The sequence below is a fragment of the Argentina silus genome (genome assembly GCF_951799395.1).
Source record: "Argentina silus genome assembly, chromosome: 1".
In the NCBI taxonomy this organism is placed as follows: Eukaryota; Metazoa; Chordata; class Actinopteri; order Argentiniformes; family Argentinidae; genus Argentina; species Argentina silus.
Window position 1 is genome coordinate 10,042,875 of NC_139655.1, and position 24,045 is coordinate 10,066,919.

At 42.6% G+C, this 24,045-nt stretch overlaps 1 protein-coding gene across 5 annotated transcripts; it reads right to left on the bottom strand.

Moving 5' to 3' along the window:
* Positions 1–201: 201 nt before the first annotated feature.
* Positions 202–23,662, bottom strand: rbm33a (RNA binding motif protein 33a). 5 transcript variants are annotated; one of them, XM_083670971.1, is made up of 19 exons: positions 23,522–23,662; positions 22,183–22,261; positions 21,644–21,692; positions 20,953–21,029; positions 20,537–20,846; positions 18,695–18,835; positions 18,054–18,222; positions 17,554–17,789; positions 16,278–16,599; positions 15,008–15,069; positions 12,149–12,278; positions 11,381–11,721; positions 10,415–10,699; positions 9,845–10,150; positions 6,925–7,590; positions 5,108–5,299; positions 4,027–4,230; positions 3,040–3,128; positions 202–2,877 (listed from the first exon to the last, which is right to left on the bottom strand). In XM_083670971.1, exons 1-19 carry the CDS (start codon positions 23,538–23,540, stop codon positions 2,829–2,831), a joined length of 3,726 nt encoding a protein of 1,241 aa, XP_083527097.1. In that variant the 5' UTR covers positions 23,541–23,662; the 3' UTR covers positions 202–2,828. The 5 variants fall into 5 exon arrangements, with proteins under 5 accessions (XP_083527097.1, XP_083527098.1, XP_083527096.1 ...); XM_083670972.1 differs by having other exon boundaries at positions 11,393–11,721; positions 16,278–16,602; XM_083670970.1 differs by having other exon boundaries at positions 4,027–4,227; positions 16,278–16,602.
* Between the last annotated feature and the right edge of the window lie 383 nt (positions 23,663–24,045).

Below are 24,045 nucleotides of genomic sequence, written 5' to 3' on the forward strand. Positions count from 1 at the left end.
AACAATGAATACCTTTTTCTACCTTAGAAAAAATCGTAGATCAAAATGAATAACCACTGGCACAAATATTGAGCTGCTTCATGTTAAAACACATGACACATGGACATCATACACACACAAACACACACACACACACACACAAACACACACAAACACACACTGTTGTGGGCTAGAAAAGTTAATCGGCTGCACATACCCGTATTTTCATGGTATATAGGCCATATTTTATTTTTTATTTTCCCTTTAAAATGTTTTCAAATACCTATGAACAGAAATGTGGTCCAATCTTGTTTGTTTTGGTTCTACACACAAATGAAACTCTAAAATGATTAATGTCTGGACACATCAGTATTTTTTGTTTATATATATAAAAAGTTAACTTGATACATACAACAAAGCACAATCAGAACTCAAAGGATTGGAACAGTGATAAAACATTTTGTGAAAAATCTACTGGTGTTATGTACATGATCACTTCTACACAAATAATGGTTGCCCCCACACCTTCCAGAGCAGAAAATCTGTTGCTCTCCTGTCATCTGAATCAAATGAGCGGCCAATTCTTAGAGACAATGGGGACTGGATTATTCTGATTTTTGGTACAAGAGGTTTTTAACTTTTGAAACCATCAGGAAATGCCAATGGTATTTTGGAAAAAATAAAACCAGGAAGCCTCACTATACTTAAACCCAACACTGAAATGTACCATTATCAGAGATAAACAGGGCTTAATTGCCTTCGATATATTGACATCCATCCATTCTAATTAAATCCTGACAGCCATCCTTTCTAATTAAATTAAGTCTAAATATAGTATAAATATTCTGAATATACTCAATATTCTGAGGGAGAAGTTTACAGGTATCATATTGAAAATATTTTAGTGGACAACTGCCACTATAACTACATGTATTCCTGCAAGTCACTCAGTATAGAATGAATGTTGTCAATTAAGTCTTGCTTGGATGGTAAAGAATTATTGAATGATTTGAGCTGTTATCTTGTGGTGTAGCCTAATTGGTTTGCAGCTTTGTCTTCCTATGAAAATGCTTAGCTACAGCAAAACATTTAGAAAAGACTGCAAAGACAACTAATGCATTATGAATTCAGCGACAAACTCTGTCAAATCAGTTTCCTTGTTTTACAATGTATAACAGACTAAATCAAAACCGACACATCAGGTAGGCCTATGAGCCTAATAACAATATCTGAATGTCATCTATTCAGAATGCCACTCTGCTCGTGCAAAATAAACCAACACAAACCCCCAACTGTTCCTATATTACCTATAAACCTGCCAAATGTCTGTCAAAAATATAAAAATGTTCACTGCATCAGTAGGCTACTCCAAGACAGATAACTATCAATCTAGGGAACAGTACACATCTGATGTCATATCTCTACCAGTCAATCTGCAAAAGATGTTGACAAATAAAAAGTAATCATAATGGAGCATGACAATCATAAACTTTACATAAAAAAAGAATAATAAAAAAAATAAGTCTAATCATAATTTGCAACGGACCACACTTACTCCAATATGCACTACTGAAACCAAAATATGCCATTAATACCGACTAACATACAAAACAAAACAGCATACTGAGTGCATCAGGAAATTAAAATACCATCTAAAAAGCATTCCAGAGGTCACACAAATGTTATCCCATTTAAAAGACCTAAGTTCACTATCAAAGCTTGCGGAACAACTTCTTCAATGATCAAGTAATGCTACTGCCAAAAGGCTCCGTTTGCACTGAGGACATTCTAACCAGTCATGAACTTAACAGTGCCAAGAAAACCTAAAAAATAGCCTACAATTTGTCTCTCATCTGATCTCCTTGTGGAAATGAACCCATAAACAGGTGGCTAAACATTGTTCAACACCCTAACCTTTAATGAACAGTGAAACTTATGTTGAGATATAATCGTCTCTTGTTGCATGGTCAGTCAATTATTCGGAACAAAAAGCTTGTGAACTGTTAGCCTACCATGTGCATATGAAAGACTGAAAGGACTTAATTCCCTCAAACTGCATACCAGATTTGGTACCAGATTTATTTGAAAAAGGCTCATCTTCATACATGTTCTCCACTAGGCAGTGCCATTTACTCAAAAACTAAAAGCTGCTTCACGATGATCTCTACACAAAAGCCCCCTGAGTGTCAAATTAGGAGACCACAATTGTTATCAAATGCTGCCACCCACAGGAGGAAAATGCCACTGCCAGAAAGGAAAATATGTAAAATGGCAAGCCACACTCTACTACACCTGTTCATGTGTCTAAGCCAACAGCTTGCCACTAATCAAAAACACCTGTTCAGAAAATGAGCCAAATCTCAACGAGCAAAGTGAAACAATATACAGACAGATATTTTCGAAACTCTTATTCCTAATCGTTTACGGGCGAGCGTGTTCAAGATTGAAGATGGGAGCAACCATTATGTAGTGTAAACTGCTACTTATTTTCAGTGATGGATGCACAAACCTTTCCTCAAACCATTCCCATAACACATTCAAACTCAAACAACTGGAGAACTACCAAGTCAATTTCATTTAGTCATATCTGTCCAACGCCAGTGAACATGCTGTTATCTGACCCACCAAATGACCATTTCAAACAAAGGACCAACATGCTGCTTGTGTTGAAGTTTCCACTGTTCCGGGTCAGCAGGTGATGAGTGGTGGTGGAGTAAAGAAGCATTGTTGATTCTCATTGTTCCAGAGGGCTGTCCTACATCTAGTTGAATCTGTACACAAGAGCATCCCGCTGCACCAGGATGTGACGTCCTACACCGGGCGGGGCTCGCCTTGCTCTACTGGGCGCCTCAGCCGTCAATCAGTGACACGTCAATATGGGACAAATCTATCATATGCCTGCGTGGTAACCAAAAATGAGTCTCAATAAGTCATTATAATCAGAACTATCCTGCTTTGCTGTATGTGTAAGCTACATTCTCATACTGCAAATACTATCTATGAAGATTATCGAAGGACTACCTGGTTTTAGAAGGGAATGAACCAAAGGGACAATATTACCTGTGGAAGCTGACTTGGAAACTCTGGGCATGCTGGGGACAGGCAAACTTGGCGATGGCTTTCCTCTGCTGAGGCAACATTTCGAACATCTGTGTAAAATAAAAATCAGACAGCAAGCGCAGACATTTAGGGGCAGTTGCTTCAACTCTGTCTGCTTCACTTGTCCACAAGAGGGAGTGGGGGTGGATGGAGGATTATGAGGCAATATCAGAACTATAAGACAGATGGCGCTACTTGATCATACTCTGTTGGCCACATCAGTCATTATTTCACTAGTCTCGCGTGTAGCCATACCTCCAAATCAGTGGAGGATCACTGTTCTCACGCCTCATTTGGAGGTCTGGAGAATTTTTATATCTGGCTTCGAAAGAACCTGGACAGAGCGCTGTGCGAACAAGCTGGCAATTTAATTTAATGTTACATTCCAAAAACCCACCCCTCAAATGGCTGTAGATGTTTGCTTGTTGTTATGTGCGTAGGACTATTGTGCAGAGAGTTGTTGCTATGCTGGCTTACAACATTGAAGAAAACAGAAGAAAACCTGAAGGAAAAACTGTTTTTCTTTTTGGAGCCCCGCCCAAGCAAGGTATTTGATTGGTTTGACGTGTTGCGAGGCGTCACTCATTTCAAAACAGGTTTGTACCCCTTTGTAGCTTTCCGAACTAGGAAAGCCTGGTCTCAACAAGGTTATTATTTCACCAGTATGGGAGGGGGAGGTGTGCCCATTACCAAATCAAACCCTAGCCTCTACCCTAAGGCACTTCAAGTAGGCTAGATTGGAAAAAGCTTTGACCAATATAAACAATACGGTAATACGGTAGCTTGAATTTGGCCTCTGATAAGCTAGCTGGAAATTTTGCCATATTGTTTACACCTACACAACCCTTTGAGATCTCCACAAGTGCCTAGGGGTAGATGCTAGGGAGTCAATTTGTAATTGGGCACAATTCTACCAGTGAAGCAGAAGGGTAAGGAGAGAAGCTCTACCTGGATGGGGCCAATGGAACCGAGCAGGTTTCTCAGCTGCATGTCAGTGGTGGAAGTGGAGAGGCCCTCTATGGACACGGTGCAGGGCTGGCTATCTACGGCCCGCTGACTCTGTCTGGTGGGCATCAGGCGGCCCCGGCCCATCTGACCCCCTCCTGCCATGGTGCCTCCTCTAGCTCGGCCCCGGCATGGAACCACCACCTGCTAACCAACACAGCGTTTAGGGAGGGGGAAGAGAGGGGGTAGAGGGAGAGAGTAAGAGAAAAAGAAAAAACGTCTTGAAACCTCCGCTTATGCAGGCATGTTGATGTTTTAATTCTGCATTCACTGGAGTGGAGACAAGATGTGACATCTACTAGGGTCTACTGTTTTTCAGCATGAATAACATTTCAAAAACCTGATGTTTTTTTCCCCCCTATTTCCTGAAAGACCTTGAGGCTAGGGCTGCTTGCGCTTGATTGACTTATCATATTTCTACATACAGCATCAAAATGCAATGAGTGTGCGGTGTGCGCATCTGTTGTATCTTAATACGAGCTAGCGAGCGGGAGAGCAGTATGTTCCTGAGCCACAGAGGAAGAGGGAGCGACCCCAGAGTGCTGCGGAGTAGAGGCAGAGAGAGTGTGGCGCCAACCGGGCGTCATGGTGACTGCCTCTCCCTGTCAGTCTGGGTGAGCGTGGCCACGGTGAAGGCTGCCTGGTGACAGGCGCACAGAGAGGCCAGGGGACCCCGTGTAGCAACCCATGTCACACCACTCACAGCGTGTCAATATTACAGCACCTGGCATACTGTCCTGTCTTATTACCACAGCCGCTTCACTGTTACAGCTTAGAAAACAGTAGGGGAATATCAGTGGTATCTCAAGTGGTATCTTAGCTCACTACTGTAACAAACTACGCCTGTCAAAAATACATATTCATACAGGATAATTTCATACTCTATTGGTATACATCTGAGAGAAAGCAAAATTACATTGAATAGGCTATGTTTATAATCCAAAGACAAACATAAGGCTGTTTTTTTAAATATTTTAATAAATTTTAAGCCAAATTCACTCCCTCCACCAGTGTCAGGACGTACCCTATTCTGCTGTGGGTTGCCCATGCCACCTCTGCCACCCTGGGGTGCTGCTTGGGGCATGCCAAGGCCCTGGATCTGCTGGCCCATGGGGTTGGCCATGGTCACCTTCCTGATGGGGCCTTGGCGGAGATTGGGGGGCCGGGTGGTCTGCTGCTGCTGTTGCATGAGAGCATTGGCGTCAGTCGCATCTCCCTGGACACAACACAGGGCAAATATAGAGCTTGTCCACACAATCACAACTCTAACTCATTTCTCCATTTCAATAAATGAATATTCTGTGGCTTTCCAGGCAAAGTGTTTGGTGCAGGTGCTAAAGGGAGGCACATAGAGTTACAACGAGTGGAAAATGTGCTAGCTCGAAGGAGTGGAATGGGCTTGATGCTGTAAATGTAGCAAACAGTTGATGGTCTCATTATTAAATAAAGTTACAGCTCGGCTGTATCGACACGCAGAGAGAAGTGAAGGTCGTCTTTTCTCCTCCGACTCTGAGGAGAGATGCGACAGATCAATACGGGGGAGAAAGCAGCGATATCTCCGACCTGTCTCCTGGCCACAGTAAATGGATTAATCCCTCCTATAGAAATCACGGGTCCTGATTGCACCCATCAGATGCTAAGCTGCATTACACTGGAGTGACACTGCTTGACGTGTACCCCATCCCCCTTACCCCACCCTCTGCTCCCCCCGGCTTTTGTGCCTTGTGTTGCCTTGTATTATTCCAGATGAAAATTTAATTTCCCTCTTATCTGTGAACCTAAGCTATACAAATCCAAATCCTCAAAAGTGGTGACTCTTTCTTACACAGGTATTATGGCGCCTAGCCCCCTGTTACAGAAAGATTAATTGCTCGAGTCTCAGATTGACGTTTGTTGGCTCACACCTGAGAGACAGGCTGATGGAGAGAGTAAAGGAGAGAGATAACATTGTCAGGCTGCTGCCGATGACAGCGGAACAATGTACGACGGGGAGCATCTGGAGAATCTGCTTCTCAGCACAGCTATGGGCCCTCTCTCTCTCTCCATCTCCCTCTCTGAGATGCCACTCTACAGATAGCTCTGCACAGGTTTCTATTAACGCTGCTGACATCCAGTTATCTTCATCTGCAGTGAGCCTGTGATTCTGGCTTTACAGCATCATCCTCTGGGAAGACGAGGAGCAGCTGAATACAAATATTATCACATCTCACAAACGTGTGTCATCAACCACAACTGAATGTTTCAACACTCGCCTTTTGAGACTCAACAATTGAGATTCATTCATAATTAAGGCACCAAGCAGTATAAATAAAAATGGAGGGGGAATATATTGACTGTAGGCTTGAAGTCTTTCTTGTTTGACAGTTACACCTCATCTATATCTGCAAAAGTGAAGTCATTTTTTCTTTTTCTTTTAAAAGCACATCAACCTTTGAGAACAGTGAACTGGTGTCTCTCACACCACTGATAAATGCCATACAGCTCGCTCTAATGACTGGGGCCTTTTTGTGTTGTAAAGGTAAAGCGGGTGGGAGAGCATCTCAGCTTCAACATCAGAACTAAAAGCTAAGGAAGGGGAACACTTTATGGATCAATTTCGCCAAAATGACAGACAGAGCCATATGCCATTCTGAATAGGTTAGACATCTTTAAATATATATATATATATATCTAAAAATGATCCTCCTAGGGTGTAAGTGACATTTAAAAGTGTCTGAAAATTCAATGGTTGAGTTGCTTTCTTGCTTGATTGAATGCAATGAATAAAAGAGGTTGCCTGACATACTGCGGGACAGACAATTAAACAAAGAGGTCTATTATGAACAAGATAGTTAGACTCACCCCTCCTAACAGCTTGACAACTCTGACTTTTTGTGGGACCTGTGGGCTCTCTTGACCTCCGCTGTTGGCACGCTGCATCACAGTTCTCTTCACCCCCGGCTTAAGCCCCTGGACCGGGCCTGGGCCTGGGCCCTGACCCACTACAGAGGCTGCATGCATGGGCATGTTCCCAGGGGGTGCCTGAAGGCTCTGGAATTGGGGCCCTGGTCTGATTGGGTTCTGCTGCGTAACGTTCCTCCTTTGCTGCTGCCACTGGGCCTGCTGGTTTGGGCCGGGCACAGTGTTCAGCTGCTGCTGCTGACCTCCTTTGGCCATCTGCAGTCGCGTTTTGACATTCTGTCGGAGTGGGGGAGTCTGTGGGGTGCCGTTCGGAGGGAAAACAATGCCTTGCTGGGGATTCTGCTGTTGCTGCTGAGGTTTGAGGGGAAAGACAGCCTGCTGCCTCTGCTGCTGCAGCGGTGGTGGTGGTGGTGGTGGTTGCTGTGGTTGTTGAGGCGGGTCCTGGTTGGTACCTTGGCCAGTGATCCGCTCCAGCAGCTCCTTTTTCCTGACGCCAGCCTGCATCTGTCTCCTCATCTCCTTCCTCTTCAGGATCTCCTCCCTCAGACGCTTCTGCTCCTCGATCTTCAGCCTGTACTGCCTTGTCTCCTCATCCTCGTCTGGATCCTACAACCAAACACACACGATTAACATCACACTAAAGGCCATTACGGACGAGCGGGCTGAAGTGACGACGCTGACTCTGGGTTGACTGAACTGAGAGAGGAGGGGTTTCAGATGAGTTTCTCCTCAATGCTAACTATGCACGTTTATGTTTGGCAGGAAGGAAGGAAGCCGGAAGGTTAACGGAAGCTGCAACATGATTTAAGATGGCGCTGCTTAAGGAACTCTAGTGTTTCTCTTTCCACCGCCCAGCTGTCGCTGAAAGTGAATGGACCCCCTAGCGGCTGCCACTCCCCTGTGAAACCTGCTTAAACCTTCTTGCCGGTCCCCATGTGCAAGTAACCAAGTTTTGCAGCAATAACCATATCAATTGGTGTGCCACTCGCAGGGGGGGTGGACTTACCCTAGAGAAATGTGATGGTATTGATTTTCTTCGATGGACTCGCTGAATGAGACTGATCTAATTTATGACATAATGATTAGGTCATTAATAAATGGCACTCCCTCTATCTAGCTCATCATGGGCTGAACCTACTGTTAAAGGATTCTGAATGTTAGACACTTACAGAATTATTTTTAAAAACATTTAAATAATCTCCACATCTTAAATAGATTACATTCTTCAATTCAACAGATACAATAACGAGATCATACATAAATTATGCTAATATCTACAGTGCTGCTTGAAGGTTTGTGAACCCTACAGGGATGGTCATTATTTTTGTATAACATATTAAAATTAACTTATAAAATCTTTATCTAAACCCCAATTCGTAATAAAGGACATTCCAAATAAAGAATAAAAGATATTTTAATTTGTTTATTTAACAAAACCCTCTTCAGTCAATAGCTTGTGGCATCTCCATTAGCAGCGATAACTTCTCATATCGTCACTAATCAGTCTCTGACATCTGTTTTGAGGGATTTTTGCCCACTCCTCCTTACAGAACTCAGCCAATTAAGTGAGGTTTGAGGGGGGTTCGGCATGAACAGCCCGTTTCAGGTCCTGCCACAGCATCTCGATTGAATTTAGGACAGAACTTTGACTTGGCCAATCCAAAACACAAATCTTCTTCCTCCTGAGCCATTCTTTGGTAGATCTGCTTGAATGTTTTGCCTTGACTAATGGCTTGACGTTCTATTCAAGAATCTCCTGGTATCTCATGGTTCCCAGGTCCAGAGGAGGAAAAGCAGCCCCAGATCTTGACAGTCCCACCACCATGCTTGACTGTTGGGATAAGGTTCTTTTGGTGGTAGGCAGTGTTGGGTTTTAGCCTAAGATAGTGGTTTTGATTGTGACCAAAAAGGTACATTTTGGACTCATTTGTCCAGACTTCCAGAAACCTTCAGGCTTGTCCAGGTAGTCTCTGGCTTAGTTAAGTTAAGACGGGCAATTTGGTTCTTTTTTGACAGCAGAAGCTTCTTCCGAGCAACCCTCCCATGAATGCCATTCTGATTCAGTGTTCTTCTTATTGTTAAAGCATGCACAGTTACCTGAGATGCAGTAACGGAGGGCTGCAAATCTCTAGATGTTATGTTTGGGTTGGCTTTTACCTGATTTATTATTTTTCTTGTGGCACTTGGGATATTTTGGAAGGGCATCTACATCTAGGCCGAGTTGCTGTAATGTTAAATGCTCTCCATTTGTAAATTATTTGCCTCACAGTGGACTGATGGAGCTCAAATCTTGTTGAGATGATTTTATAGCCTTCCCCAGACTGATGTGCTCTCACTACCCTCTTCCTGATGTCCTCTGAGATCTCCTTTCCTCTCGGCATGGTGTGTTTTGCATTCATCAGGTTTCTTATGTCTATTTATCAGACTCTTGCCCAAACTATTTCCTAAAGATCTCTCATTTGATTGGTTCATTTGGTACCCAATTATTTACCCACCTGATTCTACTTACCTACTTGATTTAACCAATGCAACTTGGAGTTCAGTTATTTTTGCACCTGCACTAATTTCTTAATAATTTTGTTTTTCTACTACACGCATGATTTCCTCTAAACCAACATATGGAATTGGTAAATATAAACCTGTTATGTCAGATAAAAAAAGACTGGTTCTGATAAAAATAAAGATTTCATGGTAAAAACTAAAAAAATCTATAATTGCACAAGGGGTTCACATACTTTCAAGCAGCACTGTATACAGTACAATGGAATACAGTATTTCCATGTTGCAAAAATTTACACAAATGACCAGCTTTTGACTTTATTGTTCTAGGTGAACTGATGACTGCTGGTGAGGCGCTGACCTGAGGTGTGGTACTTGGCTGTGAGCCTGGGGTCTCCCTCCGAACCACAGTTCGTTCAGGCGCTCCAGGTAGTGATGCAGCCTTGGCAACAGGCTGGGCTCTCCCTCTGCCACCAGGTATTGGGCGAGCATTCTGCCCTGGTCGTACCCCTTGTGTTGCCCTAGCAACGGGCCTCACGTTGGAGATGGGTGCAGAGGTGGGGCGGATATTGTTCATGTGCGTGTTGCCAGGTGCCACAGGGAGCTCCCGCAGGTTGCTGTTGCGCTGAGGAAGGATCTGCATTTGCTGTTTGGAGGTGGGAGGGCTCTGTCGGAGAGAAAGAAATATACACATTTAATTCTGGCCTTATGACAATCATTTTCTAAAACACAATCCAGATCGACATCATAACCAGGGTATTACTGTGCTGTGCAAATTGGAATACAACAGTGAAAACATAGTACATACATTCATTAAGAAGCAATGAAAACTGCCATATATATAACAGTCATATGAACATGTGTGAGCACAATGAATAAAAAAATAAAATAAAATAAAAAAAAAGGAAAAAGGAAAATGAGCGCGGCTCACCATTCGGGGTCTGATGGGGGCGTTACGTTGTTGAGGATTCTGTGGGCGGGGGGGCATCTGTCTGGGGTTGCCGTGCAGCTGCTGATGGAAGGGGGGCTGAGTGTGGAGCATCATGGGACGCTGCTCGTTGGGGTGGTGCTGGTGCTGGGGGTGGGGGTGGTGGTGAGGGGGTGGTTGGGACAGGTCCTGCCTGTGATGCTGCTGCTGCTGCTGGTGCATGGGCTGATGGGATAGCGGTGAATCGTGATGTTGGAGCTGGGAGTGCATAGGGCTGTGCATCAAGCCCTTCGAACATTAGCAGAAAGAAAAGAAAACAGGCAGAATGAGAGCATGTTGACAGGCAGGGCCTTAAAAATACATCATCTTAATTTGCTGTTTGTAATGACAACAGAAACTGTACTCACATACTCATTTCTCAATAATTTACACCAAGAAATTTTATATGCACATGATTAACCTCCAATCTGTGTCCTCATATAGCCGCACAATATAAAACAATGAATCAACCAACAGAGGGCGCTCTTGTCTACTGCACTCCACAAGGGCAGCAAGGGGGACCAATAGTGAACATGAGCTCTATTCCTGAGCGCTTCACTAACAACCAATATAAAACTATCCTAATTTATTTATGTGTCCATAACACAGTTCTCTTACGTTTTAATAACCACACACAAACCTAGAGAAATTAATGCTTGTCGAAAGGAAAAAAGCACATTTTGTTTGACGTGCATTTTCACAAGAACTGTAAGAGTCAAGATTGTAAAGAAGCTCGGAAAATGAAATGCTAAACTGAACAAATTACCATCTTTCCAAACATAATACTTGTCATATTAAATAACGCATAAATAAATAAGTACATACATTCATGAATAAACATACCAGTCATGGATACACGCATAACAAACCTTCAGGATCATTGCATGCGCAGGACACAAGACACATTTATTGGTTGTAAATGTCACTTACTCTCATCCGTACCTGCATCCCAAACTGGATCTGCTGTGGGGGGAAGGGGGGCCCCTGCTGGGGGAAGGGCTGGCGGTGGCCCATGAAGGGCTGGCGGTTGGGGGGTCCGCCGTGCTGAGTAAGGACGCCCATGCCCTGGTGGCCCTGGGGAGGGAGGCTGGGTCTGGGGCCGGGCGGCTCTCTCTGGAACAGCCCTAGCTGGCCCTGGCCTGCCTGGTTGAACCCTGGCCCTGGCTGGCCAAAGGCCATGTGACCCTGACCAGGGAGCTGCTGGTGGTTGTTGTTCATGAGAGGGCCAGGGCTTTGGTGGTCAAACATGTGCTGCCCAGGGAACCGAGGCTCTGTGTGAACAGGAGAGAGACGGAACAACAGAGATATCAAGGTGTTTGCTGCCTTGCCGTGTTTCCAGACATCAGTTTCAATACATCAGCGAATGGCTCTCGGCTGCATAGGTGAAGGCAGGGGACACGCACACCTACATCTCTATCAACAGGAAAGGAAACAAAACAATATCTAACCGCATTTTAATGTGCAGTGAATGAAGAAGAAAAAAAGCGATATGCAGTGAATGTACATTACTCAATCAAATGTGTGTGCACACATAAATACAACATTAATTTTGTTAATGAAACATCAGCATTTTGCTGGTAGCATACCCTGTAGGTATACTGCTACAATTAACGCCCAATTGGGTTAAATATGCTAAAAGATGCTTTAACCCCTTAAAGTGATGGGTGTGTGTGGTGCAGCAGGTCTGGGGGGTCTTACCACCGATGAAGAAGGGCTCTCTGTCCTGGGGGGGTGGAGGTGGCTGGCCCCTCCAGGGCTCCATGTGGTGGGGTGGCCGCTGTGGTTGGCCAAAATTACTAGGCATGTGCTGCTGGAAGTCCCCAAGTCCCTGGCAGGGGGGAGAGGTGCACACAAACTCATTAATTATAGCCCATACTGGAAACACTTTAATCTCAAACACATGAATCGAATAAAAAAAGGGCCATTTGTTGTAGAATATTACATTCGTAGGGGGGTATTTCTAATTGAATGGCTAGGGTCATTCACATTATGCAGAATCTTGAGGTGCATATGAAATATCAATATGCATGTCAATTTTAAGAGCAGGAACCCCTGAGAATGAATTAGCGTAAACCTGCATTAAGCCTACATATGACAATGCTGATATGGCCTGCTAACAAGTCAGGAAAAAGGACGATATTTCAGGCGAGGATCAGTGCCAACTTCATTGTTTCAATCACCCATTTTGTATGTTCAACAGCTTTCCACTCTTGGCACCCACACAATTCCCTCCTCTGTCTACCTTCCAAGGAAAACTAGATAACGATCCTCTAATCCCTCCTCGGAATAAGAATCCCCCTCATAGCTGTCTCCTTTATTCTCTTAAACATCCGTCTCTGTTGAAAAATTAACCTTCGATTCAACACGTGGCACTTCCACAAATGGGGTGCTTACCTCCTCCTAGCCCATTGTAAATTACTTAAGATGCTATCAAGGCTTAATCCACCTTTATGCCACCACAGACTGACTGACGGCATTTAGAGAGAAGGGTGTCTGAGGGGGGGAGACAGCAAAGTTGCTTAACAGAAAGTTAATCAAAGGGTTTAAATTGAGCAATGGATGAGAGAGGCTCACATTGTTATTGTGGACATTATCGCTCGGTTCTAAAGGTCAGCTCGGTTTGCACAATGGGGCTTGTGTGCTTACATAAAACCGACGAAATTTGTATGAATTTGATAACGCGGCTCATCCTCTCACTGCTAATCCTTGATAAACAGGCTGAGAGGTGCTCAATACGTAACTGAAGAGGAGAGGGCCAGCGAAGACAAATGTCATACAATGAACTAGGCCATAAGTCAAACTGTTCAATGACAAATGGAAATTCAGGATTACGAGTGACATTTGTTTCACATCATCTCTTTGCATACAACACTGTTACGACAAATGCACATACTGATGAGGGACAGAATTAACCTTAGTGGGGACAAAGTATTGTGGACAAATGGCTGTCATAGGATTGCTGTATAAATTGCTCAATCTGACCATTTCAGATCTGACTGAGTAATTCTGTGTATATCAATATATAATCAATTTATATTATACAATTACAGCATTTCAATGTTTAGAATGTCAAAAGGCCAAATGTGATGTTTTCTAATCGTAACACATCATTCATTATCTGTATGAGCTGATGTTTGTTCATATCAGATAATTAAATGTCCAATCTAATCTCTCAGAGGACAATATATATTGTGCCTTATATGAACAATATACATACAGCATAGAACGATTTCTCTAGGATGCTGTTTTTTTGGTCAAACCCAATGCTATTTTCCAAATTCATTACATATTCTTGACAAGCACTAAATAAACCTTTAGCCAGATTAATATTTGCCCAAAAATGTCCTCCACTGGTCAAAATACAAAATACATTGAACACCACAGGCAATAATCCTCCCCTCCCCCTTTAACAATTAAATGTGATGGTATGATAATGTATGATAATCATGAGTAATCAGGTGCCCGATGGTAAATGGAAGTTGCTGGGGTGTTTTGTCACCTGCATTTCAAATTGTGTCCTTGGCAACAGCAGCCTAAATGCGATTGACAGCTGGGGAATCCAACACTATGCTATGCATCAGCCCACTCTCTACCCCCGATCCCCTCCCCAACTCAGATAGGGAGAACAGCTCTCCTACTCACATTGTACTCTCTGATATTTTTCCATCACAGGATCACCAAAATAACAGACTTGTGAAAACGGGCATTTGGAAAAATGTACATTGTAAGGAGACTTGAAGGGCTGATTTTTTTAATAAATATTATTTCTAAAACACTAAACACAAGACTGGTTCATTTGTCAACAGGGATTGTAAACCTACATAATATGCAATTGGATGCAGCCATTTTCCAATGGTTGATTTGCATAAATCCATATAAAACGCTCTATCTAGGAAAGTGTCAGTCAGCACCACCGCCACCTGATGCCTGGGCACCATTAGCTGGAAGGACTGAGTAACTTGAGGCACATTTGGCTGGCTGGCAATCCATTTCCCCCAATGCAGTAATCACTTAAAAGGCATTTCTGTCATCTCTAAAATGGCTTCTTTGTTAAAGATTTATATAAAAAAAAAATAAAAAAAAATTACAGGGACACTACTGTTTCAAGATTCCATTTATTTGACTCCCAATTTAACCTTCAGTATAAAAAACCCAACATTGTCTCCAATGTTTTGCTAATTCAAACAGCATTCCAAAAGTATATCCTGCTTTAGGCCCAAAACCTGTGGAAAGTGGTATTTTCACTGGCAGTGCATCCTGGTTATGCATAATGCATTCCATTATGTGCCAACCTCGGAGTCTGAGCCCCCGCACATCCATGAAGAGTTTCTAACTAAGCCTTGCCATGGCAACCTCAACCTCCAAAAGACCATCACTGCCTAGAGCTCCTATCAAACATTTCCAGTTTGCAGCTACTCGTATCAGTGTTTACAGATTTGCTCTAACAGTATTTGGCCAGGGCAGGCTAATTGCCATAATGATATTGCTCTCACAAAGTGGCATGCTAGCCATGTGATGGGGGCGAGAGAAGGAGAGAGGGGAGCAGCTGCTACTCACGGGGAACCTCTGAGGACCCACAGCAGGTCTGGGCTGGCTCTGAGCAGGAGGCATCAAGGGCACTGCAATGAGAGAGAGAGAGAGAGAGAGAGAGAGAGAGAGAAAAAAAGGAGAGAGAGAGAGGGGGGGGGGTGTAAAGATGGGGGGGTAGAGGGGGAAATTAGGGTGGGGTGAGAAGAAAGGAGGAGGAGGGAGTCCATTAAACATCTCTGTGCTAAAGGCTGTTGCACAGGCACGCGTCAATTTCACGTCAGAGATGTGCTCACATTTGTACACAACTTGGCAGAGGCCTGTAGCCAGTGAAAATGATAAAAGTATGGGGCTTAGTTCTATGAGGAACCACAGAGTAAGCTGAGAGGATGGATACATTTTTAGCTTGGCTCTGAAATAGGCCATTTCATCATATAATAATATTAGAATTTAGTTAATTCTACATGCATCTTCAAATTTTAACAATCCAGTTTTAATCCACAAATATTATGTTTTTTCAATAGGACAGAGAGCCTCAATGAGAGTAATCCCTGGGACAATAGGTTGCAAAATCAGATTTAGGATATGCGCCAACCATTGGAAAACAGTCACAATAACACAACCCCTCCCCCTCCCTTCCACATTCAGTCTCTCCCTCTCTCATGACTGGAGGCAATCTCTGATCTTTCAATATTACTATTCCTCCCCAACACACACACACACACACACAGCCTGGACAGACAGGCCAGATAAACCCATCTCAAGAAATGGAATGTTGATGCCTCTAAAAAAATGAGGATAAACCCATTACAGCTGAGAGAACTATTCACTTGTCATTCAACCAAACAACAAAATGACATTATAATCCAGACACATTTCAAAGCAGTGCAGGATAACTGCCAACCAAATGGCATCCTACGCCTGTACTGAGCATGGTATAGCCCAACTGCAGTGCTAATACTGAGAATATTCAATGAAAAACACTTTAAAAGGTCCAGTATGTAGGATTTGAGCTCTAAATAGTGCTAAATGGCCATGATAAATTATTAGCAATCAGGGAATGAAATGATATTATAACAAGCTTTGATTTGGTTCAACAAAAGTGCTTTCCAAAATTCGGTGTCAAGGTCGAGCACTGGCCCTTTTTACATTTTGGTTGTTTACAAGGATATGCACATATTTGCTGCTATAAAATTATATTGCATTTATACACACACTGGACCTTTAATTACAATACGAGTAAAAACCAACCAAAAAATCTCCAAAGGGCGGAGCCAGGGAGGTATAAATGCAGGCCTACCTTGTACAGGGGAGGACGTTGGGCCTCTGAAATGGGGGTTGATGTGGATGTTCTTAGACTGCGGCTGCTGGTGGTTGGGTGGAGGGGGACTCATCATGCGCGGGGGTGGCTCCATCTGGGGCCTGAGCGGGGCCTCGTGGGTGGAGGGCGAGCGGTGGGCCATGTGCGGGGGGATGAGGGGCTGCAGGGGCTGCTGGGCCAGCGGACCGCCGTGCTCCTGGAAGGGAGCCCCTCGGGGGCCGGGTAGGTGATGGTGCTGCTGCTGCTGCTGCTGATGATGAAGGTGATGATGGTGATGAGGGGGAGGCATCCTGGAGGGAGGCTGCTAATTGGAAGGGAGATGAGAGAAAAGGAAGATCAACACAACCAGTCAGATATGTTGTGTCTTGGAGGCTCTAGCTGTTGCTCAGTCAATGAGCTCAATAAACTTCCTAAAATATATATGTTTAGCTCACATACAATTATGCCTTGACTGCCAATGTATCAATTTTAAACATACTGAAGATGTTTTTAATCCTAAAGTAGTTCCTAATTACATCTCCCTGCGAAGTGTTATGAATACATGTTTGCTGTAGGTCTCTGCTTTGAGTAATGCATAAAGTACTATTAGGCCTGCTCTTAATTCATATCCTGATTCACTTTGTACATATTTCATAATTGTGGTTCAATTCAGTATTACAATACCTCTCCAGTCCTTCATAGAAAGGTACAGCCACTTTGAGGATAACATTTATTTAGGCTAAATGTTTTAACATAAGTGACTTTCCTAGTTTCCCATATAAAGGAATGGCTTCAAAGGCGTTGCATGAATGGATGAGCAACTTAAATGAAGGGATTATATGGTCCAAGAGATATTTAACAACAAAAGGCCACAAGAACCTAAATCCACAGGAAAGAACACATTTCATTTTGTATAAAGCCATCTAAACTAGCACCACATTATTTGGTATAATCCATATATCAACATTGACAACATGAGTAGAGGAGGGGGATAATTGACTTTGACAAGGAAGTGATCACAGTTCCAATAGGCCATGGATAGTACACAGCACACAGGCAAAACTGCATGTGCACCATTTAGTTATCTTTGTCGTTTTCACAGGTGAACACAACAATATTATGTGAACTAAGTTTCACTGAAGCTCTTACACTTGCAATCATTAAGACTGACTGCTGAATATACTTCTGAAATATAATAATGAATACATGATAACATACATTTTTCCCCCCCCATCCCTCTAAATTTCATCAGACAAATGATTATGTTGTGCTTTACCTGCATGCTCATATGTACAGGCATCATTTGGAGCCTCTGGTCATTCATTCTTCCTCTTCCTCCGTCACCCCGGAAATCTCCCATCCCAAATCCAGGGAACCCCCCTCTTCCTCTTCCTCGTCCACCTCCTCCTCCACCTCCTCCTCCTCTCCCTCTCCCACCAAAGCGCCCCTGCTTCCTCTGCCGTTCTTTCTCCTCAAACTCGAACAAGTCTGCCTTGGCCTCCTCAGAGAGTTCTGGTGGGCACAACACATCATCAGGAAGTGAACATGCGGGTAGAAATATCACCGATTTGATGAGGTTGTTGTCATGTTGTCATTACAAACGTTTTGAGCTCAACTTGAAATGTTCTTAAAAACCATAACCAAGGCAAGCAAAGCACCATTAAAGTTCACTAATGTTTTGAGCTCAAATTTATTGTTGGGATTTGTATTGTATGTCAATGTGGGAAAAATGTATGTGGTAACATCAGTGTAAAATTGGAAACAGATGAAGCCTACCTAATGTTTCAGGGATGTTTCTTCTTTTACTTGCTGCGTCCGCCAGCCGCACAACAGTGACGTCCTTTCGTTCAGTTTTGAAACGCAACCGTCCAGACTCTTCATCTTCGTCTTCCTCCTCATCAGATTCCTCCTTCATTTCTTCATCTGGCTCCGGTTCATTTTCAAGCTTGGGAAGAATATGGATCATCTTCATTAATACTGACCACATCAGACTGGTGGAGTGGTTCATTTCCTCTACTGCACCATTAGTCCAAAGGCCACCCTCTCCTCTCGTGTTGCCTCTATCTTTGACATAGCAGCAGCCATTCCTGGACTCATTATTTACATAAATGTACACATTCACATTATGTGGGCCTTTTCTAAAGCCTTTAGGAGCAGCAGGCCTTTGGACTACACGTCTTATCTCAACATTGAAATACTGTCTCATTTGACCAATCAACGGTTAGTTCACCAATTATAAAATGATGGTTTCAATGAGTGGAAATACAAGCTCAACATTGATTACTTGCCACCACCTACATGTGTAGGTGACTCCACAATCACAGAGAGAGCATTACATGGTAGAGCAGCACTGACACAGTACAATGCTACAAGAGGCATCAGAAAGTCTTTGATTAGCCACAGAGGCCTGAGTCTACCTCGTCTGTGTCTGGGAACTGCGAGCTGCCCGGGGTCTCCTCTTCCACCTCCTCCTCCTGAGCCCCCTCCTCAGATGCCTCATGTTGGTCTACCTGCTCCTCTAGCTGCTGATCTCCATAACTTGTTGAGTAATCATCCACCTAAACCAACAAGTCACGTTAAGTATTCATAATAACCAGAACGGATAGAGCAATTCCAACATAACCTTTTGCCATACATCTATCATTGCCAAATTCTACTGTCTAGATATTTATCAAATTATGACTTTGGCCTGTGGCAGCCAATATGGGTTTTCTCGCAATAATATTTGAAAATAAATATTAGTAAGCTAGAGACAGAAAATAATTCTGGCGTGTTAATGAAAATTGTAACAGAGCATAAAGGAAAACATTGAAATGTTATGAGGGGGGTTAGAATGGAGCCTCCCTTGAATTACCATAACAGTGGGAGCAAGGATTCATTACTATTCCTGACTGCATTTGAAATTCAATGAGATGTAAATGTTTGACATGATATACAGAAATGCGGGGGAGATAAAAACAAACTCTCCAGTTCAGTGATGGTGAAAATATCATCTACTGACTCCTGCACAAATCGCTGCTTTATTGCCCCATCTGTAAGTTCATGACATAATGCCAGGAACATCACACACGCACACTCACTGGGAGATGACAAGACTGTTTCTACCACTTCATAAACACATTTTATCTCACATCTATAACACACACCATCTGGTCCCAATCAGTCACTTCCCAAATTCAACCTGTATATTCCAGGCTTTCACTTTCTGTTACAAGTAGCCTAAAACATATTTCTCAAAGCATAATTACATGAGACATTCCTAACACTACTTCAAAACAAGAGCTCCACAACTATCAAAATAAGGTCAATCTGTAGGTCAGAGGACAGTGTTTGATGTTCTGCATCATTTACCTGCCAACCCAAAACACATATTATTGAAGACAAATACCCTTCTCAGCAGCAGGGATAGATGGACAGACTGCCCCAAGGGGACAGAATGGCTTAATCCTTTAAACTGTTCCACATATTACCTCTGAATACCACTGCAAACAAAAATGTTAAGCCCAAGCAGTTAAGTGACCTTGTAAACATAATTATTATACACACAAGAATACAAATGTGCACCCACACTCGATGTGTTTTTCAAAATAAGCACTGCGTAGTGCTGTGAACCCTAGTAAGAAGGTCAGCAGTTTATCTTTATTGTGAAAAGAAGAGTAGAGTAATACATGGTATTAGATGCCAAACGCCATCGCACCGTAGCAAATGGACCATAGCAGACATTGCTCAATGTGCATGGATCTGGCCTTATCTGTTATCCTCTCACTCCTGGCTACAGAGGAAGGGAAATAAATAAAAGGGGGAAATCGCATCAATCATTTTAAAACTGTATAGGGTGTCCTTAGGAAGGTCAATAATCTTTTCACCTGTGTGAGACTTTATCAGATGCAGTCTAAAGCCAAGATAAAAGCCCCTCACATTAACCTCAGTCGATTGGCAGCACATCTTCCTCACACAAAGCAGCCTTTTACTCCAACAAAGATACAGGGCTCAAGGTCACAATGGCACTGGGTTTCAGAGGCGACAGAAGAGCATTACCTAATGCCAAACAAGCTGTCAACATGAACTTTGTCAGCAAAAGGATAAATAAACTGGCGGAGAGTGATAATGAATCTAATCCCTCCGCAACATGCATCCCCTTCAGCATCCACTGAATAGATTTGAAATGTGTCCCCGAAACCAAGACAGGAAAATCAACATTATCTTTAAGATACAATAGAATAAGACAGAAAGAGGAGAGGGAGGGAGCATGGACTCACTTGAAATTCATCGTCTAAAGGCTCATTGATTTGAATGTCTAACACTTCATCTTGGTAAGCCTCGTCCCCCTCAGCCTGTTCTCCTGAGTATTCCATTTGTCCATCCGGAATTTCCATGTCATTGGACTGGCTGTACTCGTCCACATACTCTTCCCCCTCCTGTTGATAGCCCTCCTCCTCTACATCCCCTTCATCATAGCCCTCAGGTGCAAGGTTCACAATGTCTTCTGCGTAGTCTGCATCCAAGGGTTCCTGCTGGCCGAAGGATGTGCCCATATCTTGTGTTGCATTGAGGCTAACGCCCTGGCCGCTGAAAGTCAAAGGCAAAAACAAATGAGACTGTTCCGCTGAAAGACTGATTACAATTCTAAATGAAGTGCTAGGTTTGGAAATGTAATATGCATATTTCAACTGACCTCATATTTTGATCTTCATCATCGCTTTGCAGAAGGTCGTCGTTCAGCTCTTCATCTGAGGCGTCATCTGAAGGATTCTTAAAACAAAAAAAATACAGTAGAGTCTCAGTCTGTTCTAGTCTAGATTATGTTGTTCATTTTCTATAAGCCAATGCTTTGTCTTGGAAATCTATTACTTATGGATTTTGTTGAATTCTTTGAAGTCAATACTGTAACTACCTGGTACCTGCCTAGTGGTGCTTCTTATAATGAATCTCAAAGAAACGACAAATAATTAATTGGTTATTACTCGGTAATAATTGTTTTAATGTTACTAACTAAATACCTACGCAAGCTAAAAACCTATCTGTGTGTGTGGGTGGGGGGTGGGGGGAGTGGCGGGGACAACCCCACTGATGCTTTATTTCCATGTGGTGAAGGCAATCTGGGCAAGTTAAGGTCATTTTTGTCCACCGTTGTTCCTCCTGGTTCACATCAACAAATCCCCCTGTGGAGGAGCCACCTGCCACAAACCTCCCAGCCTATACTATAATTGTGAGCTCTACTTCATCATCTTATTATATATTAATCATACCAATTCACTCATCGTTCTGCTACACGTTTGGTAAGATATCTCAGCATGGTGGAGGCATTTATACATACTAGCTAGGGCAGTAAAAAACAAGCAAGGTTGGATTGTATTTTGTCTTACCTTCTTGGCTGTTAGCCAATCATCTGCAAGCAAATCTCCCTCAAGATCACTATAAGAGGATATAAAAGACAACGTCAGTTTAACTAGATTTAAACTAGATTCATATTGCGGAGTATAATACTCATGTAGTCAAAAAGTAACCGTTCACTCCAAAATCTAAACCTGAACTTGCCTAAGTGGTTTTATGTCAATACAAGTGTTTATTCCACATACCACTGGTTGTATAGATTGAGCTATATGCCTCAACCCCAAATTAACAGAGCACCAATAAAATCTGGAAATTTGATTGTTCTCAACTTCTCTGATATACAACCTGTGAGGTCAGAAACATTAAAAAAAATAAAAAAATAAACATGGATCTTGGAATTAACTGTGCCCTCAACTCTATTCTATAATCTATTTAAACCAACATGTTATAAATATATCAATCAACAAGTATCAGTCAACAAGACCAAAACTGCCTGCAGGGGAAAAAAGGCACGCAAATGGTAAAGATTAAGACATTGACACAATCATGTCACACCAAGTAGCAAAAATACCTGTCTAAATCATCGTCTTCCCCTCTTCTCCTGCGTGACCTCTCCGCGCCTGGCTTGTCATACTCATCAAAGTCATCATCTGAAATCAGAAAGACAGTTGAGTTTAAGACAACTCCTCAACACCATTTACATTTATGACCTTTAGCAGACACCTTTATCCAGAGCAACTTACAGCAAGTACAACTCCAGTCCTTGAAGCCCACTATGTTAATCTGTACTTATAATGAGGCAATGGGGGAACCAGGTGAGCTAATTGATAAATTAAGAATCAGGAGACAAGAGATACAGCAATGTGTTGTTGAAGGCTATCTAAATGTTATTCAAGCCTATGAACCAAGAATAACCTGAACTGAAAAGCATTCTGATCTTATTATGAACTAGCCATGGATGACTTTAAATGCATGTTATTTATTTTAAAATGCAATGAGATTTTTACATGCATTTATCCGAACTTTCATGAAAAGTCATGCATGGCTAATATTTGAGCTAGCTACATGAAACTGCTATGGACACATACATGCATTCAATTTGACAACAATTTTGTATAGGCCATCTACCCATTGGGAAAAGCGTTTGCCAAGCTTGCAACTAGACAGCTATGCCAGACAGTTAATACCGCCCAAGTATATGCCGGGTGTGGCTAATCCCTGGAAAGAAACGTTCCATTGCTTTAATAACGCCGTATCAACTGTATACTTGCAAATTCCGCAAATAACGGAATGATCATACGCACCAATTAGAAATTAGAAGTAGTTTATAATCGTGCAATATGGCGTTAGTGTTTATCTATCGACATTTCATACTGGGACGTTGCATTCTATTCCAGCAATTAGACCTACACGCACCTACCTATCGGTATTAGCTTGTTAGCTAGCTGGCTATAGATCTCAAAATTGCATGCCAGCTTGTTAAAAGCTGATCATTATCTCAGCCATCTATGTAACTATTCGCTGCACTGTTTATCTGAAACAAAGTCCAAACATCTGTTTTAACTGACCGTCACAAACAGAAATAAACAACGTCGACGCGTTAGCTTGCTAGTTCAGCAACATGGTGGTTGGCACTACCATTAGCTAAGGAGGTAGGTAGCTAGCTAGTAGTAATCCAATCAAGTGGACAGTGCCGAGCGTAAACATGCACATTGAGAGGGCTTGACCAAATAATACATCACACAATCGTATATTTAATGCATAGCCAGTTGAATTAACGTTAAATAAATATTGAGGGCGAGGACAAGACGGCCTATTTATGCTAGATAGCTGACAAATCAATGTAACTAGCATAAGTACTAGCTAGCTAGCTGACAATAGATACGATGTAATTTGCTACGATATCATACCTCGGGCGCTGGCCGCCATTGCGCAAGACGATTTCCTCAGTGTACAAGATTCTTATATCATTGAAGAATACATTTAAATGTTGACTTTTATGGCTTCAAATCAAGCTAGTGACACGGCTAATGTTATTTACCACCAACAGAGAGAATCAGACCATAAACATGGCAGAGGATTGATCTCTGATGCATTGTGGGACAGGATGAGCGGTTCCCATAAACACTGATCATAGGTCAGTTTATTATACCTCATAGAAGTCGGTGGGGTAGGGACAAGTCAATGATGGACAGGGAAAATAGAATGGGGTATGATCTAGGATTCATTTAGATCTGCCCTTTTGGTCAATTTCTCTGGAGGCGCACATTGTAGGCTCATTCACGCACATTGAAAGTATGCATCCACAAGTTAAAGTATAGGAGCTTTATAAGGGCTTTACAGGTGGATTTTTTTTTCTCAATGGCAGTAGGTCTAAAGATGAATACACTTCTTGTGTCATAGCCTACTTCAGCCATTATCATTTTGGCCTATT